The sequence below is a fragment of the Lygodium microphyllum genome, chromosome 18 (assembly GCF_053477565.2).
Source record: "Lygodium microphyllum isolate KBCC chromosome 18, Lygodium_microphyllum_v1.1.10, whole genome shotgun sequence".
Lineage (NCBI taxonomy): Eukaryota > Viridiplantae > Streptophyta > Polypodiopsida > Schizaeales > Lygodiaceae > Lygodium > Lygodium microphyllum.
Window position 1 is genome coordinate 86,974,020 of NC_141152.1, and position 24,836 is coordinate 86,998,855.

Sequence of the window (24,836 nt, forward strand, 5' to 3'; positions counted from 1 at the left end):
TTTTTCTAAGCATGTCGAATCATAATGTCACACCTCAGCATGTACGGAGAGTGGGACCAAGAAAAAGACCCAGTAATTTTTATTGCTTTATTTGCACACATATTATTGGTCTATGTTGCGTCTTCACCATTAAACAAAACCTCATTTTTTTAAATTGAGTAGGATGCGGTACCACATCCTCAAATGGTCCCTCCAGGGCATCGAGAGGCTGCGAAGTGTCGACGCGAGGAGGCAGAGTCCTCAAGAAGAGTAGAGACTGATGATGACGATAACAACCCTCTTCAAATGCCCCATCAAGTTTTGGAGGAAGATATTTTGGACAACTTGATGCACGATTTATTTTCCCATGAGGTTTGGGGGGAGGGTGCCACTAGAGAGACAGATGACCTACTACACATAGTGTCGAAAACTCCATTGTACGAAGGTTGCATCTACTCCGTTCTACGTGCATCTCTCGAGATACTGAACTTACAAACCATTTATGGATGGAGTAATGCTAGCTTGAATGCATTATTGAAGTATGTATCATTTGATATTAATTCATGAATGCTTCTAGACAATATTCAATGTTTGTTAACTGTGTTTGCACAATATATGCAGGTTATTGTCACAAATGCTTCCAAATGGAAATAAATTACCAACTAGAAGGGAGCAAGCAAGGCGTTTCTTGACATCTCTTGGAGGTCTCAATTACGTTAAAATCCATGCATGTTTCACTGATTGCATCTTGTTTCGTGGGAATCATGCATATGCACGACACTTTTCTATTTGTGGTGAACCAAGATACAACCAGGAGATGAAATCAATGGATGTGCCTCGTAAGGTTTTGCGACATTTTCCTATTATTCCACGTATTCAACTTATGTTTACGTGTGAATATATTGCGAGACTCATATCATGGTATGCTAGTCACCATTCAAGTGATGGAAAGTTGAGAATTCCTTTAGACACACCACCTTGGCAACACGTAGATAATTTGCGGCCTACTTTCAAAGAAGAGCCCAGAAATTTGAGATTTGGTCTAGGATTAGATGGAATATATCCATTTGGCATCAAAAGCACCTCATATAGTGTATGGCCAGTGGTATTGCTGAACTATAATATCCCTCCGTCTATGGCAATAAAAAAAGGACATGTAATGTTGTCCCTTTTGATTCCTGGAAAACACAAAGTGAAAAACATGGACATTTACTTAGAGCCTTTGATCGAGGAGCTAGAAATGCTATGGAGAGGTATTGAGGTGTAAGATGTGAGTGCATCATTGTCCTTTAGAGATTTCACTTTAAAGGGCATGTTGTTGTGGACCATGCATGAGTTTCCAGGCTATGGAGAGTGTTTAGGTAGTTGCATACTCTATTTTATTCATTCTTACCCTTAATCAAATATATGTCATCATTAACTCACTTGTTTTTACAGGTTTAGCTACATCAGGATATCATGCATGTCCAATTTGCGGTCCCTCTCTCGTTTCTTCTAGACCGACACACTTGAAGAAGGTTATCTATGACAATCATCATCGTTTTCTTCCTATTGACCACCCTAAATATGCACCCCCCACTAATGGAAGAACTCCACAATCTCTGACCATTCAAGAATATGCCATTGCAAAGTGTGATTGATGATGGTGGAGATGGATTACCTCCAAGTCATGTGGATTTAGCTTCTCTTGAGGATGCATTAAAGAATCTTCATGAGATCCAAGCCCAATATGCTACCCATGGGCAAAGAACAAATTAAAAGCCTCCCAAAAAGTAAAAAGGTATTTTGAACTTATGAGGAGCACTAGAAGGTGTATTATGAATGGAGTTATTCATCTTATGATGATGAGGGGCAACAAAGAGTACATTGTCTTTGGTGTACACACTTCAAAATGCAAAATCCTTTTGGCACAACAGGTAGCAAGAATGTTCAAAGACTTGGTCTAGAAGGCCATCAACAATCAAAAGAGCATAAAAAGGCAATACAAATGTGGTTTGAAAAGCAAAAAAGGATCACTTATCCCATTGAAAATCATGTGCAAGTTTTGCATGATAGTGAAGAGGAAAAAAGGATATCTCACATCAAATTACTTCTTCAAAAGATGCATGGAATTGCTTTGAGAGAAAAACCTATTTTTGACTTTGAGGCAGATGTTGAGGAACTAATGTGCTAAATGCACTGACAGTAAACTCTTATGGTGCATACACATCTTCATATGCTGCAAAGCTTTTTCTCATATCTTGTCATAATGTGTATTATGATAATATCAATAATGAACTAAAGGAAAGTCCATACTTCTCAATAATGGTTGATGAAAGCACAAACATATCATGTAATCATAGAATGATTATATGTATCACATATCTTATTGAAAAATCGAATGGGACCATTTGCCGTCAATTTATGAGACTATTGGAGACAGTAGATGGTTCTGTAGATGCATTGTATACAAGTCTTACAACATACCTCTTGGAGCTTGAGTTGCCTAAGGAAAAACTCGTTGGTTTTGCAAGTGATGGATATACTGTAATGACTGGTTGTCAAAATGGCATTGTGACTCAATTTGCAAGGGAAGTTCCCCATTTGGTGGGTGTGCATTGCATTGCACACAGAGAGGCACTAGCTACTAAGGATGCATTAGGACCATTTTCTGTTTTTTAAAATTTTGGAAAAGATTATTAAGAAAGCATACAAGTGGATTAGAAGCTCTTATAAATGCCATAAGTAGCTAAGAGAACTTGCAAGTGCCTTTGAGTTGCTAGTGCAAGAGGTTTTGAGAATGCATGATTTTCATTGGCTCTCACGGGGTGATGTTGCACTAAGATTTGTGAAACTTATGCATGCTTTATTGCATCTTTTGAAGTTGGAATGATTTATATGACTTTTTTACATATTTCAAGGTACAATTCTTTCTACACATTGTTGCAGATGTATTTCATTATTTAAACATGCCCAATATAAAGTTTCAAAGCAAGAATGTTGATGTGACTTCCATTGGCATTGAGCTTGTAGTGACAATGGAGACATTGGAGACAAGGTTTCTTGGAGATATATTTGGCATTGGATCACAACAGTACACATCCTTTGTTGAAAAAGCAAATGATGGATATCTTCGCTATACATGCGGCACATATGGACAAGAAGTGCATGCTCTTCACACTCGTAATTCATTTGGAGATAAGGATCCAAGTGGTAATCTAAACTCTTGGGAGAGTTGCATATCTATGGGTAAACAATTTGTTGGAAAGATAATATCATCCTTATGTTTGTGATTCAAAAATATGAAACTCTTTGAAGCAGCAAAAGTATTTACTCCAAAAGACTACCCTATTTAGCAAAAGGCAATGTTTGCCATGGGAAGGAGCTGGATGCCTATTTTGTTAGAAAATTTTGGGGGCTTAGTTGATGTGAATGTATGTAACTTGCAGTGTCATGATTAGATTGAAAAGGACTTGTCCAGGCATGAGTATGCACGAGGCATGGGCAATATGTGGAGTTGATGAGCATCAGGAGCACCTGTATGGAGAAATGAAGAAGCTTTGGCATGCTTGTCTAGTGATTGTTGCAAGTACGGTGGATTGTGATAGAGGGTTCTCTCAAATGAATAGAATTAAGTCTCTTGAGAGAAATCACTTAGCTTTGGAGACATTAAATATGCTCATGTTTTAATCCTACAATGGTGAGAAGAATCCTCATGCTGTGGATTGGGATGCTATGTATATTGCTTGGGATGGCCTGAAAGATCGTCGAAATCCCAATGTGATGACAAAATAAGAAAGTGGTTTTCTTGTTGGTGCTTTTAACATGTGTTGGTCCATAAACCTTTTTTTTTCAATATAACAAACAATGTCTTGGTTTGCAATTATGATATTTTTTGAAGCTTTACCATGTGGATTTTACCTTTATTTTGGTAGAGTTTTCTATCCTTTAAGTTTACATAGTAAAATTTTTAGATATGAGTGTGTGTGTGTAAAATTGCATTTTTTTCACGGCTATGCTCTTGAAAGGTATTAGAAAAAAAGAAAGGTAACCTGAAAGAGTGCCCTTCTTGAGACAATAGGGTCCTAACTGGCAAAAATGAAGGTTGATGCCACACCATGGAAGGAAGGTGCGCTTTCCTCATAGTTCTGTGATCGGCTATGGCGGGAGCACTGCAGCACTGGCCGGGATCGGTGTTCCTCCTGGTTGTTGTTGTTCTGTGCTGTTGTTCGAGGCAATTCACGCTACAAGCTCAGTCAGCTGTTACGGATATGGTCTACGGCCTCTGCAACACGGCCAGTTTCACGAGCGACAGCACGTTCGCGATTATTCTCAACCAGGTGCATGGCGCGGTGATGGGCTCGCTGCAGTCGTCGGTGCTTCTCTACCAGTCAATGTCGATATCCGTTTCTTCGTCAAACGTGTCGGATATGTATGTGATGTACCAGTGCAGGGGCGACCTCTCTCCGGCGCAGTGCCGCGACTGCGTGTCAGCGATCTTCGATTCGGCCCCCTGCGGGCGGACCACAGGCATGCGCATACTTCTGCAGGGCTGCTACTTGCGATTTGAGAACTACAACTTCCTGGTCGACCCCGAGATCACGCTCGTGAGAAATAACTGCTCCTCTACCTACAACAGGACCATCAGCAGCAGCTCCCGCTCTGGGCAGCTCTACAGCGCCAATCTGGCCGCCGCCCTCAAGCTCACCGCTCAAGAGGCACCCTCCCATTCCGGGTTCTGGGCCGCCACACGTGGCAGCGGCCAGACCGCCGCCTACGCCCTCGCCCAGTGTGTGGGCTACATCTCCCCCTCCCGGTGCGCCTCCTGCCTCTCTCAGTTCTCCGGTTTCTGCAACGATTCCCTCGCCGGCGAGGTCTACTTCGTCACCTGCTACTACCTCTTCTCCAACACCCCCCTAGTCCTCTTCAACGCCTCGTCTACCGCCGCTGCGCCTAAAGCATCCCTATCCCCTAGTGCGCCTTCCCCAGCTAATACCCTCGCCCTCTCTTCGGCCCCTTCTCCCCCGCCAACAGCTTTATTGCTCAATCAGCTCAAGAAGAAAACGTCGTCCACCTCCCTTCCCGTCGTGATGGGAAGTACTGTAGCGGGCGTGCTCATTCTCGCTGCTGCTGTGGCTGCGGCCGTCCTCCTTCGCCCGACACGCCGAATCCGAAGCCAGGTCATAGTCGGAACTCAAAGTAAGGCCCTGCAGCTCCTGCGGAACTCTGTCATCTTGCCGACAACTAATTGTTATACATATTTTCTCGTGTCAACTTGCAGTATTCCTAATGCATATTCTGTCGAGTTCTACGTGCAGGCAAGTCTTGGAGCCTGCCTTACCACTTCCAGCAGGGAGCAACAAAATTCACTTTTGATGAGCTCCGACAGGCAACAAGCGACTTCGATCCGAGGTACAAGCTAGGGGAAGGAGGATTCGGTCCTGTTTATAAGGTCTCTCTCTCTCTCTCTCTCTCAGGTGTTCTGGGTATAGAAATTATAATAGCGTCTCACCCTGTGCCGCTAATATTTTGCCCAGGGACGCCTCCCTTCCGGCCAGGAGGTGGCCGTCAAGATGCTCTCTGCCGAGAGCCATCAGGGCGCATCACAGTTTCTCTCTGAGGTCAAACTCATCAACACCGTCCAGCATCGGAACCTCATCCGACTGCTGGGATGCTGTATTGAAGGTTCACAACGCCTGCTCGTCTACGAGTATCTCCCGAATTGCAGCTTAGACTTGTTCATATTCGGTAAGTCCTCTCAATCCTTGTACCGCTTTAGTTCTGGAGATCAATATAATTGAACATTTTTCACATGCAGGCTCAGATCCGCCACGGAGATTAGACTGGCGAACCCGGTTCGAGATCATCGTGGGTGTAGCCCGGGGCTTGTCTTATCTCCATGAAGATTCCCACATCAAGATCGTGCACAGAGACATCAAAGCCAGCAACATCCTTCTAGACAGCAATTTCAGCCCCAAAATTGCTGATTTCGGCCTGGCGAGATTCCTCTCGGACGATGTCACTCACGTCGTTACGACGGTCGCCGGAACCCGGTACTAAGCAATTCGCCTCTTCCCTCTTCTTGTTAATTCTACGTTTTGTTGTTTCGAGATGAAGGCTTATAGCTTATGTTTCCCATCGAAAAAGGGGGTATGTGGCACCTGAGTATGCCCTTGGTGGGCAGCTCACGGAAAGGGCAGATGTTTACAGCTTCGGTGTACTCATGCTGGAGATCGTGAGTGGAAGGAGGATCATAGATCTGACCTTGCCATCGGAGAAGCAGCATTTGCTCGAATGGGTAAAGGGAATCTTTGGTTGTTAGACGAGATAGTTTAGTCGGATTTCTGCTATTAATTCAATGGCATCGCTATGGATATAGCTTCAAATAATTTTAGTGACAACCAAAAATGCGTCGCAGGCATGGGTGTTGTTTGAGAGGAGAAAACATGGCAAGTTATTGGATTGGAAGATAGGCAAGTCCGGCATCGAGAATGCAGATCAGGTAGTTCGCGTGGTGCATGTGGCCCTTTTGTGCATACAAACTGTGCCGAACGTTCGTCCGACCATGTCTGAGGTAGGGTGTATGTTGCTCGGTGAGTCTGAGTTACTGACATTGCCTTCCAAGCCCACCGTCCCTGGCTTTGAAGTCTACTCGGCACCATCCAGTACCCACCACCATCCTGCAGCAATATAGAGCCGCCTAAGGCCTCAAAATTTGAGGGTTGCGACTTGACTAATGTCTCATTTGGAAGCCCTAAAATATCTACCTTTTCTTTTACTTTTCTTTTAAAGAGATTCGAAGGGCATGTACCTGCTTTTTAAAATCTATTACCTTTCATCTGAATGGTACTACATCTGTGAGACCCTTGTAAATTGTCGCACATAGGGACAACGGGGGCTAACAGGCTTAGTGTCAAAGTACTCCACTCAAAGTATAGCGGAAAAGAAAGAGACAAAAGAAATCATACGCTTAATAGTGTCAAAGACACTTTTCTAATTGGTTTTCAAAGTTTGCATTGTTTGCCAATAAAATGGGATAGCCCTACTAGTGCTGCCTAACCACTTGTTCTCTCTCTTGCCCTCTCATATTCGGTGAGTTTTTTTCCCCATCATGTAGACCTACAAAGCTTTGGCCTAGCATCAAGAGTAGGCAAAGACAGACACAAATAAACTCCTTGTGTGTGTGTGTGTGTGTGTGTGTGAGATCCCTTTAAGGACATATCTATAATTTTATGTAATTTTGGCTTAACCTTTAGAAAGTGAGGCGATTTTTTGTCTAAATAAAAGAAATCTTATAATCGGTCTAGCGAATACTTCAAATAATTGTCATAACAAAATAGAACTTTGAAAGTGTTGCTTTTAGACCAATAACAGTAGAATTTTCTCAATAAATAAGATAGTGAAAGCATAAAATGAAATATAGTTTAATCGTGTTAATAGAAAGAAAATAGTATGACTAAAACAATGTAAATCACAAAGTTTAAAATGATCAAAGCTCAATCTTATTGCTAACAATTATCCATAAATAGTATATTCAAAAAATATAGCACCATATTGATCTATATTTTCTATTAAAAGCATTTATATTCATGTTTATTATCTACAAAGAAAAATTCTTGAATGTCTCAAGCTTACCAACCAATCAAGGTAAAAAGTAAGAACCAAGTCATGAGATTTAAGTACATGTACTTGGGCTATTTTTTCAAAATCCATCATCCCATACCACACATTCTCACCAATGCATTTCCTAAAACAATATTCTCACAACATTATCATTTTTATCCTCCTATACTTGTGGGGGGGGGGGGGGAGGGGGAGGGGGAGGGGGGGGATCCCTTTAAGGACATATCTATAATTTTATGTAATAGAATATGTGGCTAAAGTTCTAGCTTAACCTTTAAAAAGTGAGGCAATTTTTTGTCTAAATAAAAGAAATTTTATAAGTGGTCTAGCGAATACTTCAAATAATAGTCATAACAAAGTAGAACTTTGAAAGTGTTGCTTTTAGACCAATAACAGTAGAATTTTCTCAATAAATAAGACATTGAAAGCATAGAATGAAATATAGTTTAATTGTGTTAATAGAAAGAAAATAATATGACTAAAGCAACGTAAATCACAAAGTATAAAATTATCAAAGCTCAACCTTATTGCTAACAAATATCCATAAATAATATATTCAACAAATATAGCACCATATCGATCTATATTTTCCTTTGAAAAGCATTTATATTCATGTTTATTCTATACAAAGAACAATTCTTGAATGTCTCAAGCTTACCAACCAATCAAGGTAAAAAGTACAAACCAAGTCATGAGTTTTAAGTACATGTACTTGGACCATTTTTTCGAAATCCATCCCATACCACACATTCTCACCAATGCATTTCCTAAAAAAATATTCTCACAACATTATCCTTTTCATCCTCCTATACTTGGGGGGAGGGGTATCGAGAAACCCTTTAGGACATATCTATAATTTTATGTAATAGAATATGTGGCTAAAGCTCTGGCTTAACCTTTAGAAAGTGAGGCAATTTTTTTTCTAAATAAAAGAAATCTTATAATCCGTCTAGCAAGTACTTCCAATAATAGTCATAACGATATAGAACTTTGAAAGTGTTACTTTTAGACCAATAACAGTAGAATTTTCTCAATAAATAAGATAGTGAAAGCATAGAATGAAGTATACTTTAATTATGTTAATAGAAAGAAAATAATATGACTAAAGCAACATCAATCACAAAGTATAAAATTATCAAAGCTCAACCTTATTGCTAACAAATATCCATAAATAATATATTCAACAAATATAGCATCATATCGATCTATATTTTCCTTTGAAAAGCATTTATATTCATGTTTATTATATACAAAAAAAATTTCTTGAATGTCTCAAGCTTACCAACCAATCAAGGTAAAAAGTACGAACCAAGTCATGAGTTTTAAGTACATGTACTTGAGCCATTTTTTCGAAATACATCCATACCACACATTCTCACCAATGCATTTCCTAAAACAATATTTTCACAACATTATCCTTTTCATCCTCCTATACTTGGGGGGAGGGGGTGGGGGGGATCGGGAAACCCTTTAAGGACATATCTATAATTTTATGTAATAGAATATGTGGCTAAAGCTCTGGCTTAACCTTTAGAAAGTGAAGCAATTTTTTGTCTAAATAAAAGAAATCTTATAATCCGTCTAGCAAATACTTCCAATAATAGTCATAACGATATAGAACTTTGAAAGTGTTACTTTTAGACCAATAACAGTAGAATTTTCTCAATAAATAAGATAGTGAAAGCATAGAATGACATATAGTTTAATTGTGTTAATAGAAAGAAAATAATATGACTAAAGCAATGTAAATCACAAAGTATAAAATTATCAAAGCTCAACCTTACTGCTAACAAATATCCATAAATAATATATTCAACAAATATAGCACCATATCGATCTATATTTTCCTTTGAAAAGCATTTATATTCATGCTTATTATATACAAAGAAAAATTCTTGAATGTCTCGAGCTTACCAATCAAGGTAAAAAGTAAGAACCAAGTCATGAGTTTTAAGTACATGTACTTGGGCCATTTTTTCGAAATCCATCCCATACCACACATGCTTACCAATGCATTTCCTAGAACAATATTATCACAACATTATGATTTTCATTCTCCAATACTTAACTTGTAAATATACTTTTCTTTTGTCTCAATATGTTCTTGAATATAGCAGTTCATGTAAGATTTTTCTTGACCCAAGCCCATCAATCAAAGTGATTTCTTTGTCACAAAGCTATCAAGAGAACACTAAAAATGAGAATTCTATCATGATATCTTTAAATAATTTCTTCATTCAACATTATCATTCTATCTACAATAAATAAATGCACTACAAGATTAAATCCAAATACTTGTCCCTTTTAAACTAATTGCCCTAAACTATACTTTGTCAAATACAATATTTGTTACTAAAGATGAATCCATACATCTAGTTCAAAAGTACCACTATAACACTATATTAGGACATTCGGGAATTCTCATATACTTTGGGAATTTATAGGATGGTCAATATTTGGTCACATGGTCAAATTGTTACCCCCTTACTTGAAGGTGAAACTTATTTCTAATACTATATAGATGATAGTACCAAGTTCCATCTTCAAAAAAGGGATTAATATTTAACCACATGGTCAAATCTTTATTTCTAATTTGAGAGTGGAACTTGGGAGATTCTCGAATTCTTTAATATAGTGTTCTATTATTTTCAAAATAACACCTTCATAGGATATACAATGAATGACAAGAGAAATTGCACCTCCTTTTCATGCTAACATGTGTTCAAGCTGGTCTGAGTTGATATGGTAGTAGTTCTAAGTACATCCTCATGTTCTAGCTTTACCTCCAATCCAACATGCACCACCATCTTGTAGATCATTGAGAAATGTGGAAAATACAAGATTCCTCTCTTTTAAAGCATTGAAAAACCTATCTACCATAAATTATTTATACATTTCAAATTAAATGAACTACCTAGAATCCATGATAATCACATAATTCCTATGGGGGATTCACTTTTTATAAGTGAGACATGTTATACAAGATACACTAAATCATTTGTATGCATACCACTCATTGCATTTCTAGCATACAACCCTTCAAATTGCATCAATCTAAAATAGCTCAATACTTCAAACTACCTTTAGAGTACCTACAATTAATGAAGTCCATTAGACTGCAACTTGAATTGTCAATGAGGCATCAGTAGATTTGAAAATTGAGTAAATACATGTGTTGTGTTACAATGGATCATATAAGAAGCATAGTGTTGGAACTATAATTGCAAAGTGAGACCTTTGTATAAGGGGCATTTATTGACCTCCATTTTTAAGTCAATTCATAATAACTATATTGACAAAAAAGATATGAGAGTTGGCATACCTATCTCTAATGCACCATCTACTGGTACATACGTAACATCCAACATGGCTAAAATCTACTACAGGGTGGTTCAACATTGTAAACATGGACCTAATGAAAAGCATCATTTCTAGTAATTTAAAATCTCACAAGTCTTCCAAAAATGTTTTGAACCATGACTCTCCTATGACGACAAGTGTAAAGAAAGAGTAAGTGACTGGGATTCTCACAAAGTAAAACAACCTCTAGCTCCAACACTATGGTTTATCTATTCATACATCCTTTCTCATTGATGGCAACCACCTTAAAAGCTTGAATGGCTTGTCCTAGTGAACTAGCTCTTAATAGCCAACTAATGCTTCATATCCTCATGTTGCAATATATGGACACTTGCATTACTTTTATAAGTGTGGAAGGAATTGCAATTGCTCACACAATTGCTAGAATAGAGTTAATCAAAGAGTGCCAAAATATCATTTTGAGAAAAGGATATAGATTATGGATTAAGCTATTGGGATGTAATTGCAACTGGCAACGAAGCTAATTAGCGTCTTCTAGTCTAGGACTTCGACTCATTTGTAAGGTCTTAACATAGCCTTTTCTATCAAGCTAGCCAATTTTTATCACACTATGACTTGGAGGTCTTAGCATATCAAGTTGGATAGTGTCTATCCACTATACTCTTTATTTTTATTCTTTTTTGGTTTCCTACAGCCTTCACTCAATTACATTTGAGAACTGGGGAGGCTTAAAAGTCCTATGATAATCTAAGATATTGATCCGGGTTTTTTACAAACCGGATTTCTACCACAAAATTTGTCCAAAACCCCTATCAAGAGCCTTACCCATAGCTCCCTACATCTTATCACTTTGGGTTTACTCTTCAAGCACTAGGTATGCTACATTGCTTCTCGATTATGATAACTCTAGCAAGTGGGAAAACAAGTTCTTAGGAGTGATGTCAATATAAAAGGTAAAAGGGATGGGTTATCTTAGTGAAGATGGAAATAGATTACACCTAGGGATTAAGTGAGTGCATAGGTTTTTCAAAGGACTAGCCTCCAACTACACTTGGGTTCCACCTACAACATCACCAAGATTTGGGATCTATCACTATCATTAGATGACATCTCACCCTTATACACAAGTCAATGTCCACATCATGGTGTCATTTGGATCTTATACAAAAGCTTACAAGCATGGATTTCCTTTGTCATATGCTTATATGTATTAAAGTCAAAGCAGATTTTGGAAGTATTTTTAAATAATTTTAATAGATTATAGAGAAAATTTAATTTCAAATTTTTTTTCGCTCTACCCGACCAGTTTTGACCTGGTCTACAAAGTTGCAAAGGAAGCTTTTTTCAAATTCTTCACTAATTTGAAGTTATGAAGGCGCAGACTGCTGGCTATAAGCAATTTTATTCTCTCTTTCACGCTTATCACATAAACTTTCCATTTTATCATTCTTGTAAATATATTATAATAATGAGCTTTGAGCACCCACCTCTTGTAATCTAGCTCCCTTTCTCTAGCTTGTCTATCACTACCCTTGGCTTCTTGCATGATGACTAAGGTGGGGACTTGTCCCATACACTATTCTCCATATTATCAAAGATGACATACATCATCTAAGATTATGTTAATCAAGAAGATTAAATTAATCTATAGAAGGTGCCCATGGAGATGTAAAGAAAGACACAATCACAGGCACATGAGAGCACTCTAGATCACCAAGCCCAAAGGGGAGCCACTAAGAGCACATCATACAACACCCTCATGCTAGTCTATCTCTTTGAGGTAAGCTATGAGTGAGTTTCTTTTTTATATAGCATTCCATGAATACATAATGGCAAGCTTCCTCTACCTCTTCTCCTCTTGTCTCAATCTCTTCTCATCTTTCTCCCTCTCTCTCTTATTCTAATATGGTGTCTAGATCATATGTACTCTCTTATGATTCTCCCTCTACATTCATACTTAAACTTATTAAGTAAAACTTGTCATATGCTCTATTGATGGGGAATCCTTATTTTTTCATGTTATATATATGTTCATGGGAGAAAGTAGGAGCCATCACCTCTCTTAACCTTCCATCATCTTCATTTTCTTTCAAGATGGTCTACAAATTCTCTCTTGTGAAATTGTACTTTGGTTCTTTCCATTTACTTAGAAAAGGAATAGCATAGCCCATCCTCCCTCTGGCTAGGTGGTGCCATTCTTTAGCTCTCTTAGTGAGGATTGGAGGCTGGGTGGGTAAGAGACAACACACTCATATTTTTAGCTCTCATTTTTTGTGCCCCCGTTGAGGAAATTCTCAAGCTATGCTTTACAATTTCTATGAAGGAAGAAATATCTAAGGAGTGTCATCTTCTTTAACGAGTGTTTGTCAAGGGATTACTAAGGAGGGATTTTAATCAAACCCTATTCAAGGGATTCATTGTTCAAGAGTATCACTATGGTCTCCAAAAGAACCTCAACAAGAGAATAAGAATCTTTATCAGCAAACAGCACGTATGTGGATAAAGCAAGTTAATTACACACATTCTTCTTTGCTTCAAGAGAAATCTTGCTCTCATAAAGTCCTTGGGTCAAGCTATTGTGTTGAGTGCTTTGTATCTAGTGTAAAGACACTCCCTAAGAAGCCTTATTCTCAAGTGGTGAATGCGCTTTCAAATTCGAGGGCTAACAAGTTTTTGGAGGGGGAGTTACATATCAATGGTGTGTGCTATTGGCTAGAGGCTACATATGGTGATGGGCTTCAACTACTACTAGCAAGAAGGCTAAAAGTAATTGAGAAAGTAGCTATCAAAGCCTATGAACTTTACAAGACTGATGATGGTCACAGCAAAGCTAGGCTAATCACTGGTGAGAAAATCCTTCACATCTCTCGAATGGCGGGGATCTAAAGGCCAGAGCTTTACCAACACGCTTCATGAAAGTTTGTAGTGGAAATTTGTAGTTAATGCATAAATTAATAATCCTATTTTCTACAACTTTCAATTGGTTCAACACATTAGGGTGGATGTGTACATTACTAGGAAGATGAATTTTCAATAAAGGTTGGTCTTCTATTTTGGAGCTGAGAGGTTGAAAGAGATCTTATTATCCCCTAATCCCATAATATTCCCTATTTTGGATTATAACATCTCCTTTAATGTGTACATATTTATTCTACTCTAAGTGCATCCCATTAACTATAGGAATTTGTACAAATCTATCCATCCTCTTGCTAGAGGCAAACCATGCACATAATAGCTAGCACAAAGCTCAGGTTCCAAAATATCATAAGGGACTTATTGGGCCCTCGTCGTCTTGTTGAGATTAATACATCTGTGAATCCATTTATTCTACCCTTAATAAGATTTGACTTGGGCGTAGATGTGTTCATCTTTGTTTTTTATTGAGCTAGATCAACATCTTCCTATCATGGCTTTTCCAAGTTTTTTTGGACACAAAGGGGAGAAAGCTCTAGACTTTCTGGATGACTTAGAAATGACCTTCCTAGTCACAAGACGGGATGATGAAGCAACCAAAGTACGCACCTTCTATTTAGTTCTAAAGGTTGATGCTCGAGTGTGGTATCAAGCTCTCTCAGAGGCTACAAGGGGTAACTGGGAGGATCTCAAGACCACATTCTTGCACGAGTACCAAGATACAGACCCTCCTGAAGATCTTTGGAGAGACAACTCCTAGATCTCTGCCAAACCTTACCAAGGGAGTACCAAGCATATGAAGACATGTTTATAAAATTGTGGGATAAATGGATATCCTCCTTAGCTGAGGGAAATAGGGTACCTGATTTTCTTAAGAAAGATTTTTTTCTGGCCGGACTCTACCCTCTACTAAGGAAGAAGGTCAAAGGCAAGTTTCCCACATCCTATGAAGCATCACTCACTTATGCTAGGGAGAAAAATAGGAAATTGAAGTATCAAGCCCAGTTAAAGGGGGGAGTTGAGCCGGTGCAGGTTTTACCAACCATGCCAAAGCCTAGAGAAATAGCACAAGCCCCACCCGAACCAGAAATGCCATAGCGAGAGCTCTTACAACACATTACTAATCAACTTGAAAGACTTTCATTGAATTTAGTGCAAGGAATACCGTCCCCTCCCCTCGCAAATGAGGGCAATTGGGACCCAAGGAGACAAGAAAGAGAGTATGTTTGTTACAATTGTGGGGAGACTGGCCATGGTATGTACTTTTGCCTTCATCCCAGCATCTGCCAAGAAATGGGTTCCAACCAAGAAGGAGGGGACAACAAGTGACACCACCTAGGGAGAGGCTTGTTCCACCAAATCCAAGGCCTCCACTGCCGGTTCAAGTTCTCCAGCATCCTTGACCACTTGCAAAGGTGCCGCCCTTGCTTGTCCAGCCCCACTAGAGAATTGTGACATCAGGATGATTAGTTTGGATGAGAGTGATGTCAAAGGAAAGGCCAAAGTAACAGATGTTGAAGCAATGCCAGTGAAGAAAGCCCATAGAATTGAGAGGATGGAGCCTACACTACCAGAGGAGGTTAAAAATATGGAAGAAGAGGCAGAGTCTTCTAAGGCTTTAAAGACACGCGGCAGTAAAAAGAGGAGGGCTCGCTCACACTGACTCATTGAGCTAGATGATTTTTCCCTAGGTAAATATACCAGAGCTTATGATTTGCTTACTGATGTGAGGGATCAAGGGCCAAAAATTTCATGGCCACAATTACTACATCTATCTCCAAGAGTGCGGTGAGAATGGTCAAAGATGATAAGCATTAAGCCCATGAAGAATAGATATGTGACTGCAATCAAGAAGGCTTGAAAGATAAAAGATATTGTGCCTCTAATGAAAGCCGAAATCAATGGGCAGAGAGTATTGAAGACATATGTGGATGGGAGTGCAGAAATTTGTGTCATGATAGAAAACTTGATGCATCGTTTGGGATTAGAGGTAAGTGAAACTTTTGAATTTGGGGTCAAAATGGATAACAATGTAGTAGTAAATTATTTGGGAGTTATAAATAAAGTCAAGGTAAAGGTGCGTGGAGTGCAATTGGAGCTTGATATATATGTGATGCTAGTGAAGGGAGACGGCTATCCACTCATTCTTGGGCAACCATGGCTAATGGAAATGAAAGCGAGACAAGATTGGGAGACATGGGTTTTATAACTAAGGCCGCAGAAGGAGCTGCAAAAAAAATGGAAGAGCACTATCTACAACATGAAGGAGGGCCGATAGGAGGATCTTGTGTTAGAGACCACCGCTGATGAATGGAGTTCCAGCGAGGATTGGTCATTTATGATGGAGGGCGAGTCTTCTAATGAGGAGAAAGAAAGCTCTCTAGAAGTGATCCAAAGGTCGAGAAGGAGGGTTTAGAAAAAATATTGGCTAAGGATCTATCAGCTGAGGAGAAGGCAGCCTACATGGAAGTGGTGATAAAACACTCTGCACTTTTTATTTCCAATTATGAACACATCACAAGTGTGACAGCAGTACAACATCACATTAATCTAAAATATGTAGCAAGGCCAGTGGTGCAACGGCTATGACGGTTGGGAGTAGTTCAACAAAACGCTCTACTCACTGAGGTGCAACGACTTTTGAAGGTAGGCTTCATCTATCCAATAGGGGACTCAGAGGGGGTTTCACCTGTAGTGGTGACACCCATGAAGAATGGAAAATGGCAGATTTGTGTGGACTACAAGCCGCTAAATGTTGCAACAAAGAGAGATCACTTCCCTCTTTTCTTTCAGGATGAAATACTCAACGAGGTGGCCGAGCATGAGACAAACACTATTTGTGATGGGTATTCAGGTTATTTCCAGATCCAAATAGCTGAGGAGGATCAACAGAAGACCACCTTCATCACTCCTTGGGGGTGTTTTGTTACAAAGTAATGCCATTTGGATTAACAAATGTCGTAGCTACCTTCTAGCAATTCATGAATTATGTCTTCCAGCCATATTTTGGTAAGTCCATCAGGGTCTTTATTGATGATTTTTGTATTTATAGCTCTAAGGCTCTACATCTAGGGAAGGTGGATGAAGGTTTCAATTGCCTCTCGCACAAATGGGGGGCAGCTAAACCATGAGAAGTGTTGTATTAGCGAAAGTAGTGTAACTTTGTTAGGGCATGTTGTAAGTGAGAAGAGCATTGAAGTGGATCCAAACAAAGTTAAAAGCCTATTGGTGGTGTGGTCACCATCTTTTGTGAAGCAAATAACCTCTTTCATTTAGAAGGTGCAATATGGTTCATTCATCTCCTCTCCCAATTAGTGTTTCCACTACAATAGTTGACCCACTCTGAGGAGCTCCTATGGAGTGACGAAAGCGAAAGGTGCTTTCACGAGGTGAAGAAGGCTCTCAGCACCCTTCCCATAATTTTATAGCCTTGCTGGGATCAAGCGTTTTTTTGCCAACCCAAGTTTTGGGGAAGATGCTCTAGGGGCAGTACTAATAAAAAAGGATGCTAAAACTGGCCTGATGAGACCGGTTTACTTTTCTAGCAAAGTAATGACAGCATCAAAATGAGGGTACAAGATGGTGGAGGTGATGGTTTTTCTCTAATGCTTGCCGTAAGTAAGTTTCTTACTTATCTTCTCCCTAGGCCGTTCATAGTGATCACGACAAAAGTGCATTTTCCCTATGCCTTACAACACATGGATGTTTCAGCCAAAATCGCTAAGTGGGTGATACAACTCCAAGAGTTTGACTACACCTTCAAAAGGTGGTGTTAATAAACACCTTAGTTTTAATATCCTTGAATTATTTAAGGAAAATATTCAGTCGATGGATTCATGTAGACTTTCTTTAGCCTTCAATACAACCTTTGGGGGAATTTTATTTTTTTTGGGAGATTTTGTACCTTTCTTCATCCAAGAGAAGACAATGCTATCTATTGTTTCCCATTGTTCAGGATATTTTTTGTTGCACATCCAATATTTATCCTAACAATTAAAATACACCTCTGCATCTGTAGCATTTTGACGACTACAAACTGGTGCCCAATATTGTATACGTACCTTGTTGAAGTTTTTGGAATGTCTATTTGTATCGACCTCACTTTGTGCAACACCAAGCCATATTGGATATACTGGATCTGAAGGTCTAACAAGCACAAAGTCATCTTTCTTAACATCAAGCATTGGTTCGAATGCATGTTTGGGTCGTTTGCTCAGAGGACCACAATAGTGATAATTCAACTCTTCCAATTCAATGAAGTCATCTGCATTATCTACATCTATATTGGTTACATCACTTTGTGTTCTTGGCCAAAAATCTATGAAAAATAAATCTTCTTGGACATTTGGAGTTTAAAGAGCGTAGATCATATGTTTCCAATAATCAATCACTGGTGTTATAAACTTTGTGAACTCTGCTTCAGGTCCTTGTACATTTGACCATCTTTCCCAATACTTCAAATAATCTTTAACTCCACTTACTACTTCTTGATGATCCTTAACGTACTCAAACATGGGCAGCAACATTGGAACACCCTTTGGAAGAGTGGGCTTTCTTGCAAAGTCTCTCTTCCATAATTCAATGCCACATTCTCTTGGTCACCAGTCTGGGGACTTTGGATGCATCTTGTATTGCATGACAGGTGTATCTCCTTGCATATAAAATCAAAATTGAAAAGGTTTTGAGTGACCAACAAGTGTATCTTTCGAATCACACAAGTATCCCTCAATGTATCTCTTAAAGTCAGGCACATGTGTCAATAAGAAAGGTGTAGGACTAGTCATTTGGCATGATTGAAAATGTTGCATAAGATGAGGAAAAGTGAAGGTCATGCTTGTCCTTAGCTTCTGTGAAAATTTGCTGAACATTGCATCGATGTCTTTATGTGTATGACCCACCATGAGAAACCCAAGCTAGATCATCTTGAATGTTCCTCGTGCAACAAGCAATGATAGATATGCAAAGAGATAGTGATTTTTGTTTTCTGACCCACAATTATCAAGTTGAAGAAGTAAGTTCTCTGGCAATCGTTTGAAATGATGATGGTCATCCTGTGGTGTATTATCTTCCATGCATGATTTATTTTGTGCAACATCTTGATGGTGGTCTAGTGCTTTTTTCGAGTTGAGGGCATTTAGTAGCACAGAGGTTGATCTTGGCATTCCATCTACTAGTAAACAACCATTTGCATGCCTGTGTAGTCGCTCTAAGTTCCTAAAGCACAATGACAATGAGGCAATTGTGAAGTTAGGATCATGAGGCCATAGATCGAGTAAGAAATGTCCATATCTACCTTCTCCATGTCCATGTGTAATCATGCCTATTAAAGAAACTGGTAGTTGAGTATATCTTTTAGTCTCTTTTGATCGAAGCCTTAACCTGGGGATAGTTGTCTTTTGCTCGTCCATTTTATCATGTATGATGCACAAGTTTTTATCTGGATCTAATGCTGAGGCCAAGCGCCAACTGTAGTATATGTTCCGACAACTTTGTTGTTGTAGCATGTGACATTGACGCTTCTTTAGAAGCACATTTCGCTCTTGAAGACACTTTGTTGCTGCAAGTTGCTATTTGATCTGTGAGCAAATACTACATTTGGAGAACTCACTTGTCTTTGCTAAGGTTACATGCTTGAACTCTGTGTTCCAAATACGATTGAAGGTGGACAAGGACATTTGCTTACATCCAATACCATTCAATGTTGTATTTACTTCTGCCCATATATCTACCTGCTTGTAAACATCTGGGATGACCAATTGTGTCTCCCTTGATCCATCTTGCATTGTTCTACTCTTGTGTGGCATTTGCTCTGCATTCTTCTTAACAAAGTCTCTAAGGATGGCTCTTCCCATCTCTGTGTGATCCCAAGCTGCTCTCATTACCCCCTTGTTTCCATGCATTGCCCTCCTCACGCCATGCTCAAATTGTATTTTGTACTTGTAAAAACATGTATTTGGGATTCCATGAATCTCATACCATGCCCTTCCACATACCACTTGTCCATTGAAGATAAAGATGTACTTCCTTGTTCCCAAGTAATCAATCATGCATGATGATTCAAACTTGTCATAAACATAGTTTGTGCGGTCTTCAAATTGCAATCCCCAAAAGTATTTACGTAATTGTTGCATTGATTCTCTATCAGCAAATTGACAACACTTTTCTTGGCAACAATCAATCATGGAAACCTGTGAAATGGAGTCCATAGAAGTCCTCAATTTTGCACCTTTAGGGGCAATAATTCGAGGCTTTCTATTGACCATACAATATGATCTCTTCTAAACAAAAATTGATTTTTTTGCAAAAACATAGTCTTCATTGGTATCTTCCATGTTTTTGGCACAAGCATTTGTAGAGACAAATTGCATGTATGATTGTTGTTGTAGCAGTGATGTTCCATCATCAAAGGTGACTTGTTTAATAGGCCATCTTTCCAAAGTGACATAGTGGAGGTTGTCATCTATGTATGTTACTGTGAACATCCTCTTCTCCTAGCAATTCAAAGTTTATCACATCATATGGAAAAGACAATAATATAACCCCTATCCCAACACACACAGGGTTGCCTTCTGTCCATAGCATCACTCTACGAACTCTCCAACTTTCACGAATGCTAAGCACATCAATATCCTCAGAAGGTAGGACATGGTTTGATTCGTAATCATCTCCTCTGTCATGAATTATTATTGAGTTTGAAACAACCACCACATCTTTCTTTCCCCATTTTGCAAAACCACCTACAGCTTCATGAGCCTTCATTGCATCAACTGTTGGGAATGGCAAATACGCTGCTACATTTAAAAATTTATCAATAGCCACTGAAATATATCCATCTTCAAGTGTTTCTCCATGGAATGTCTCATTTGGATGTATTGCATGCACTCCACCAAGTGCAACAATCTCATGATCAACTAGCAAATTCACAGTTTCTCCAAAATAAAATTCGTTATTCATGATACCTGTACAAGTGAGAAAATGGAGATTTTATCATTTGTATGTTGTCACCTCTCAGAAAGAAGAAAATAGTGATGAAATTGCTAAATACAATGAAGTATCAAATTTCATTGAAACAAAAAAAGTACTTATACATTAGATAGAATGAGTCTAACTTCCATAATAGAAAGTATTAATGGAAATATCATACAGAAAGAAGGGTATAGATTTGACCATATGGCCAAAAACAAATTTTCTTATGAACTGTGCCGCCCTAAAGTACATAAGAAAAGTTTCTTCTATTATTTTCTGTTGCCTTGATTTTACATTATTTTATTAGCTACTCTTTGAGTAAGTAAAAACTTCCTTGTGTGTTCTCATTGGGAAAATATATAGCAAATGTTCAAAACTTGTACTATATCTATTCAACACGAGAACAATGATTAAAATTATTTATAATGTGTATAGGAAAAGATTTAGCCACCTGGTCAAAAATCTATTGTATGTATTCCATACAATAGCAAATATAAAAATTATTTGTGATTCCCATAGGGGAAAACATAGTCAAATGATTGAAACCTTTGTTGTATGTATTTCACATGACAAAAAGGATAAAAGTTCATTGTGGTCTCCATAGAAAAATATTTAGCCAAATGGTCAAAACTCAAGCCAAATACATATAACAAGGATAAAATTTCACCTCTACAACCAGTGCTTGGTTGATGTGGCATGCGGACCGCCATCTGTTCATCCTAGTGACGATGATGATTTCACATGATTTGTAGTTGCATTATTTTTAATATGATGCCTTGTATTGGTAGTGCATGCCATGGGGCTTGATGATGCTCGGGAATTATGTATGACTTTATGGATTTTGGATCTCACTTAAACTGGGATTACTTCATAAACTTATAAAATTATGCTAAAACTTCATGCTTTAGAAGTAGTTGCATACCTATTTTTTGTTAGAGATCAAAGCATTCAATAGTTTGCGATTAGTTTGCAATTCAACATCCTAATATAAATGAGCTAATTAGTTTGCAATTACAAAATAATTAAATTCAAAGCGATAACATAATCAAACAAAAAGCTCCATAAAATAACCAAAAAAATCCAAGTGATGACCAAAAAGCTTCAAGAAGCACTTAAAAAGCTCCAAATGAAGAGCTTGCTAAATAATAGCACTCCATAATATGCACATAGTACGATATACTAATATAACATGATTTAGACTAAAATAGTATAACTTAAAAATAAAATGTAATATGATACATTTTACTATTATCAACAAGTAGGTAGTATAAGATTTATAAATATTTAACTATGATAAAAATTATATTTCCTTCTCAAATAGTAATATCCTTTGTACTGACAATACTATTTCTAACAGTTAGTATTTTGTTTTCTTTGCACTCCATTACAAATCGCGATCCGATCGGCCTTGAGACTCGATATGCAGAGAGGCATGGTCACTCATATTTCTTGTTCGTAGTTACCATGTTTAATTAGAATGCATTATTGTATAGTGGACTGATGTGTAGTTGTTTCTTTTTTTGTAGAGTCCATTTGATGCTCCTTTGCCGTGGGACGAGCTTTCGGATGGCGATGATCTATAGCTCGCCCTTGTATCCTTGGAGCTCACACACCCTTCTTTTTTGGTCATGTGATCTGTGTAGACATTTTCTATGTAGTAGTGATATCTTACTATGATTGTACCAGTCACTTTCATTATGCGATCATGTATTTATTTCATGTATCAGTGTTATGATTTAATTACACTTTGTCTTTATTTATATGAGCATTATACACAGTGTAGAAACTATTTTGTATGGCCCAAATAAAGTACATAGTGCTATATGTGGCAGGACAGCTTACTGCCCTGCCACAATTTCTTTTTTCCACTGTTACCGTCACTATTAGCATCACAAATTTACTGCACGTATCATTATTGGCATCACAAAGCGTCATTATTTGCGTTGGTATCAGCGTTTCGACGCTAATACCGATGCAAATAGCGATGGTGATAACGATGCTAATACCGACTGTTCTATGGCATCGCCAATAACAACACTTTTTGCAACAATGGGGGTAAATTTCTTTATTAACATTTTCGTCGCTTTTAACATCGGTATAAGGCCTATATCTTGTAGTGGCTTCCATAATCTTTTTGTACTCCTCTAAAATGCTCCTTGTAAAACTTGAGGTTCTTCAATTACTTCAAAAAATTAGTCAGGTTGCTACGACTATAGAGGCACTTTGAGAACTTGTGTGAATCCCTACACTTGTGGTGTCGTCTCCATCTTCTTTCTATCATTTATTCACTATGCCACTTGTTGGTTTTTCAAAGGCATATCACAATCTAATTTTCGAACTCTTTCTTTATGACTAAGTGAACATTAGTTAACTCCTTTGTCTTGACTATGTTGACCTTAAGGTCCATGTCCTTTGAATGTTCTCCTATAACCATGCCATTATATGCCTCCACGCTAAGAGACATGAACGAAATCCCTCGATCTACATGATTCATTAAAGTGTGAGTTGTGATTATTCCAACGGCCATTGAAACTAGTACACCATTTCTCACATTTTAGTCATGAGAACTTCATCACACTTTTCCTTCCCTTTAGCATTCCATCTTCACATTCTTCTTCCTATTCCTTAGCATTATAATCATCATCCACCTCTAAATAGCTTTCCACAAGTCACAGTTTGGCTTGATTATGGTAACCAAAATGTGACCAGTTCTAGCCTTTATAGGAGAATTCTCTTTCAAGATGATTAGCTTTCCCTCATGGTAATTCCCCCCTTTGAGTATTCAAAGACTGATATTTTCTTCATATGTACTTGTTTTTGTTCATACAATGTGTCCTAAAGAACATGCTTTTAAAAATAAACTCAATGTACAATCACATATGATTTGGAAAGAGTTGTAATATTTGATCCATGCTATGCAATTAAACAAGCAATGCTACACACAAAAGGATGGATGCACTGAAAAAATAGTGCCTAGGTTATCTACATGTGCTCGTGCATCATGCGAAATGCAAGCACAATTCCTTAATTACTTGAGATCCTTAACCTCACCTCTCATCACTCAGCAAAAAAATATTGTACTCTACTCCAACCATCCTAGTCTCGCATTCACTTAACAAAAATAATGGTCCTCAAGATGTTGACCAAGAAAACAACCCATATTAGAACTGGCAGCATCCTTTATCATGACCCTCAACCTCACCCAACCACATTTCCCACCCGACCCAAGGTTCCTAACTTGGTGATGAAAATCCCAACTCTTGTGCGTAGAAAGAAACAGTGCCCCATAATAAATGGTGCTCTCTCAAGAGTGTGTGTGTGTGTGTGTACTAAGATTTACTGCATATAACTACAATGGGCATGTCGTGCTAGTGCTCAACGATGCTGCAAAATGTGCATTAAGCCAACCCTTGGCAGCATGGAAGTAATTGATGAGATCAAGAGACAATCCTTGAGTGCAGTGTATTGAATAAGTGCAACATGAAGCGCTTGTGATCCCACAATTCTTTTGATGTGCAAGTGTAACGACAATAGAATATACCTATTCCAAGATGTGCGAAAGCTTCCAAAAAACTCTTAGTTCCAACTTGATGAAAAAATTACCAATATGGACCAAAGCTATTAAGTTTTTGCACTTAAAAAAATCCAACAAAATGACAAAGACAATTCCTAAGCTAGACAAACATAGAAAATCCAACTACAGAACAATAAAACAAAGAGCCACGCAAACCTCTAAGCTAAAACAATTAAACCTATCTACAATTTTTCTAGGGATTTTTAGTTTTCGCAAAAACGCTTGACATAATCGGCCCCCCTAGTCTGCAAGCATTTATGTGCAGCAGTTGCTTTCATAAAGCAATGCAAGTCTTATGAGCCAATCAAAAATCAAATCCAACACTCCATCCTTGAATTCTTCAAACTCAAAATCTAGAAAAATAAATGGCACATCACTCCTCTCAAGCAACTCCTCAATGAACATGTAAAAGTCATCTACAAATTTCTCTTTAAAATCAGCAAAGTTTTCAAATCCAAAATTCTCAAAACAACTCACACTG

At 38.3% G+C, this 24,836-nt stretch overlaps 1 protein-coding gene across 3 annotated transcripts; it reads left to right on the forward strand.

Annotated features, from left to right (window-relative positions):
- Positions 1-4,004: 4,004 nt before the first annotated feature.
- On the forward strand, positions 4,005-22,556 carry LOC148021120 (cysteine-rich receptor-like protein kinase 2). Of its 3 annotated transcripts, XM_087698962.1 has the most exons (6): positions 4,006-5,157; positions 5,277-5,410; positions 5,496-5,706; positions 5,777-6,011; positions 6,106-6,256; positions 6,377-7,167. In XM_087698962.1, exons 1-6 carry the CDS (start codon positions 4,119-4,121, stop codon positions 6,650-6,652), a joined length of 2,046 nt encoding a protein of 681 aa, XP_087555088.1. In that variant the 5' UTR covers positions 4,006-4,118; the 3' UTR covers positions 6,653-7,167. The 3 variants fall into 3 exon arrangements, with proteins under 3 accessions (XP_087555089.1, XP_087555090.1, XP_087555088.1); XM_087698963.1 differs by lacking the exons at positions 6,106-6,256; positions 6,377-7,167 and adding an exon at positions 22,308-22,556 and having other exon boundaries at positions 4,005-5,157; XM_087698964.1 differs by lacking the exon at positions 6,106-6,256 and having other exon boundaries at positions 4,005-5,157; positions 6,377-6,571.
- The last annotated feature ends 2,280 nt before the right edge of the window (positions 22,557-24,836 follow it).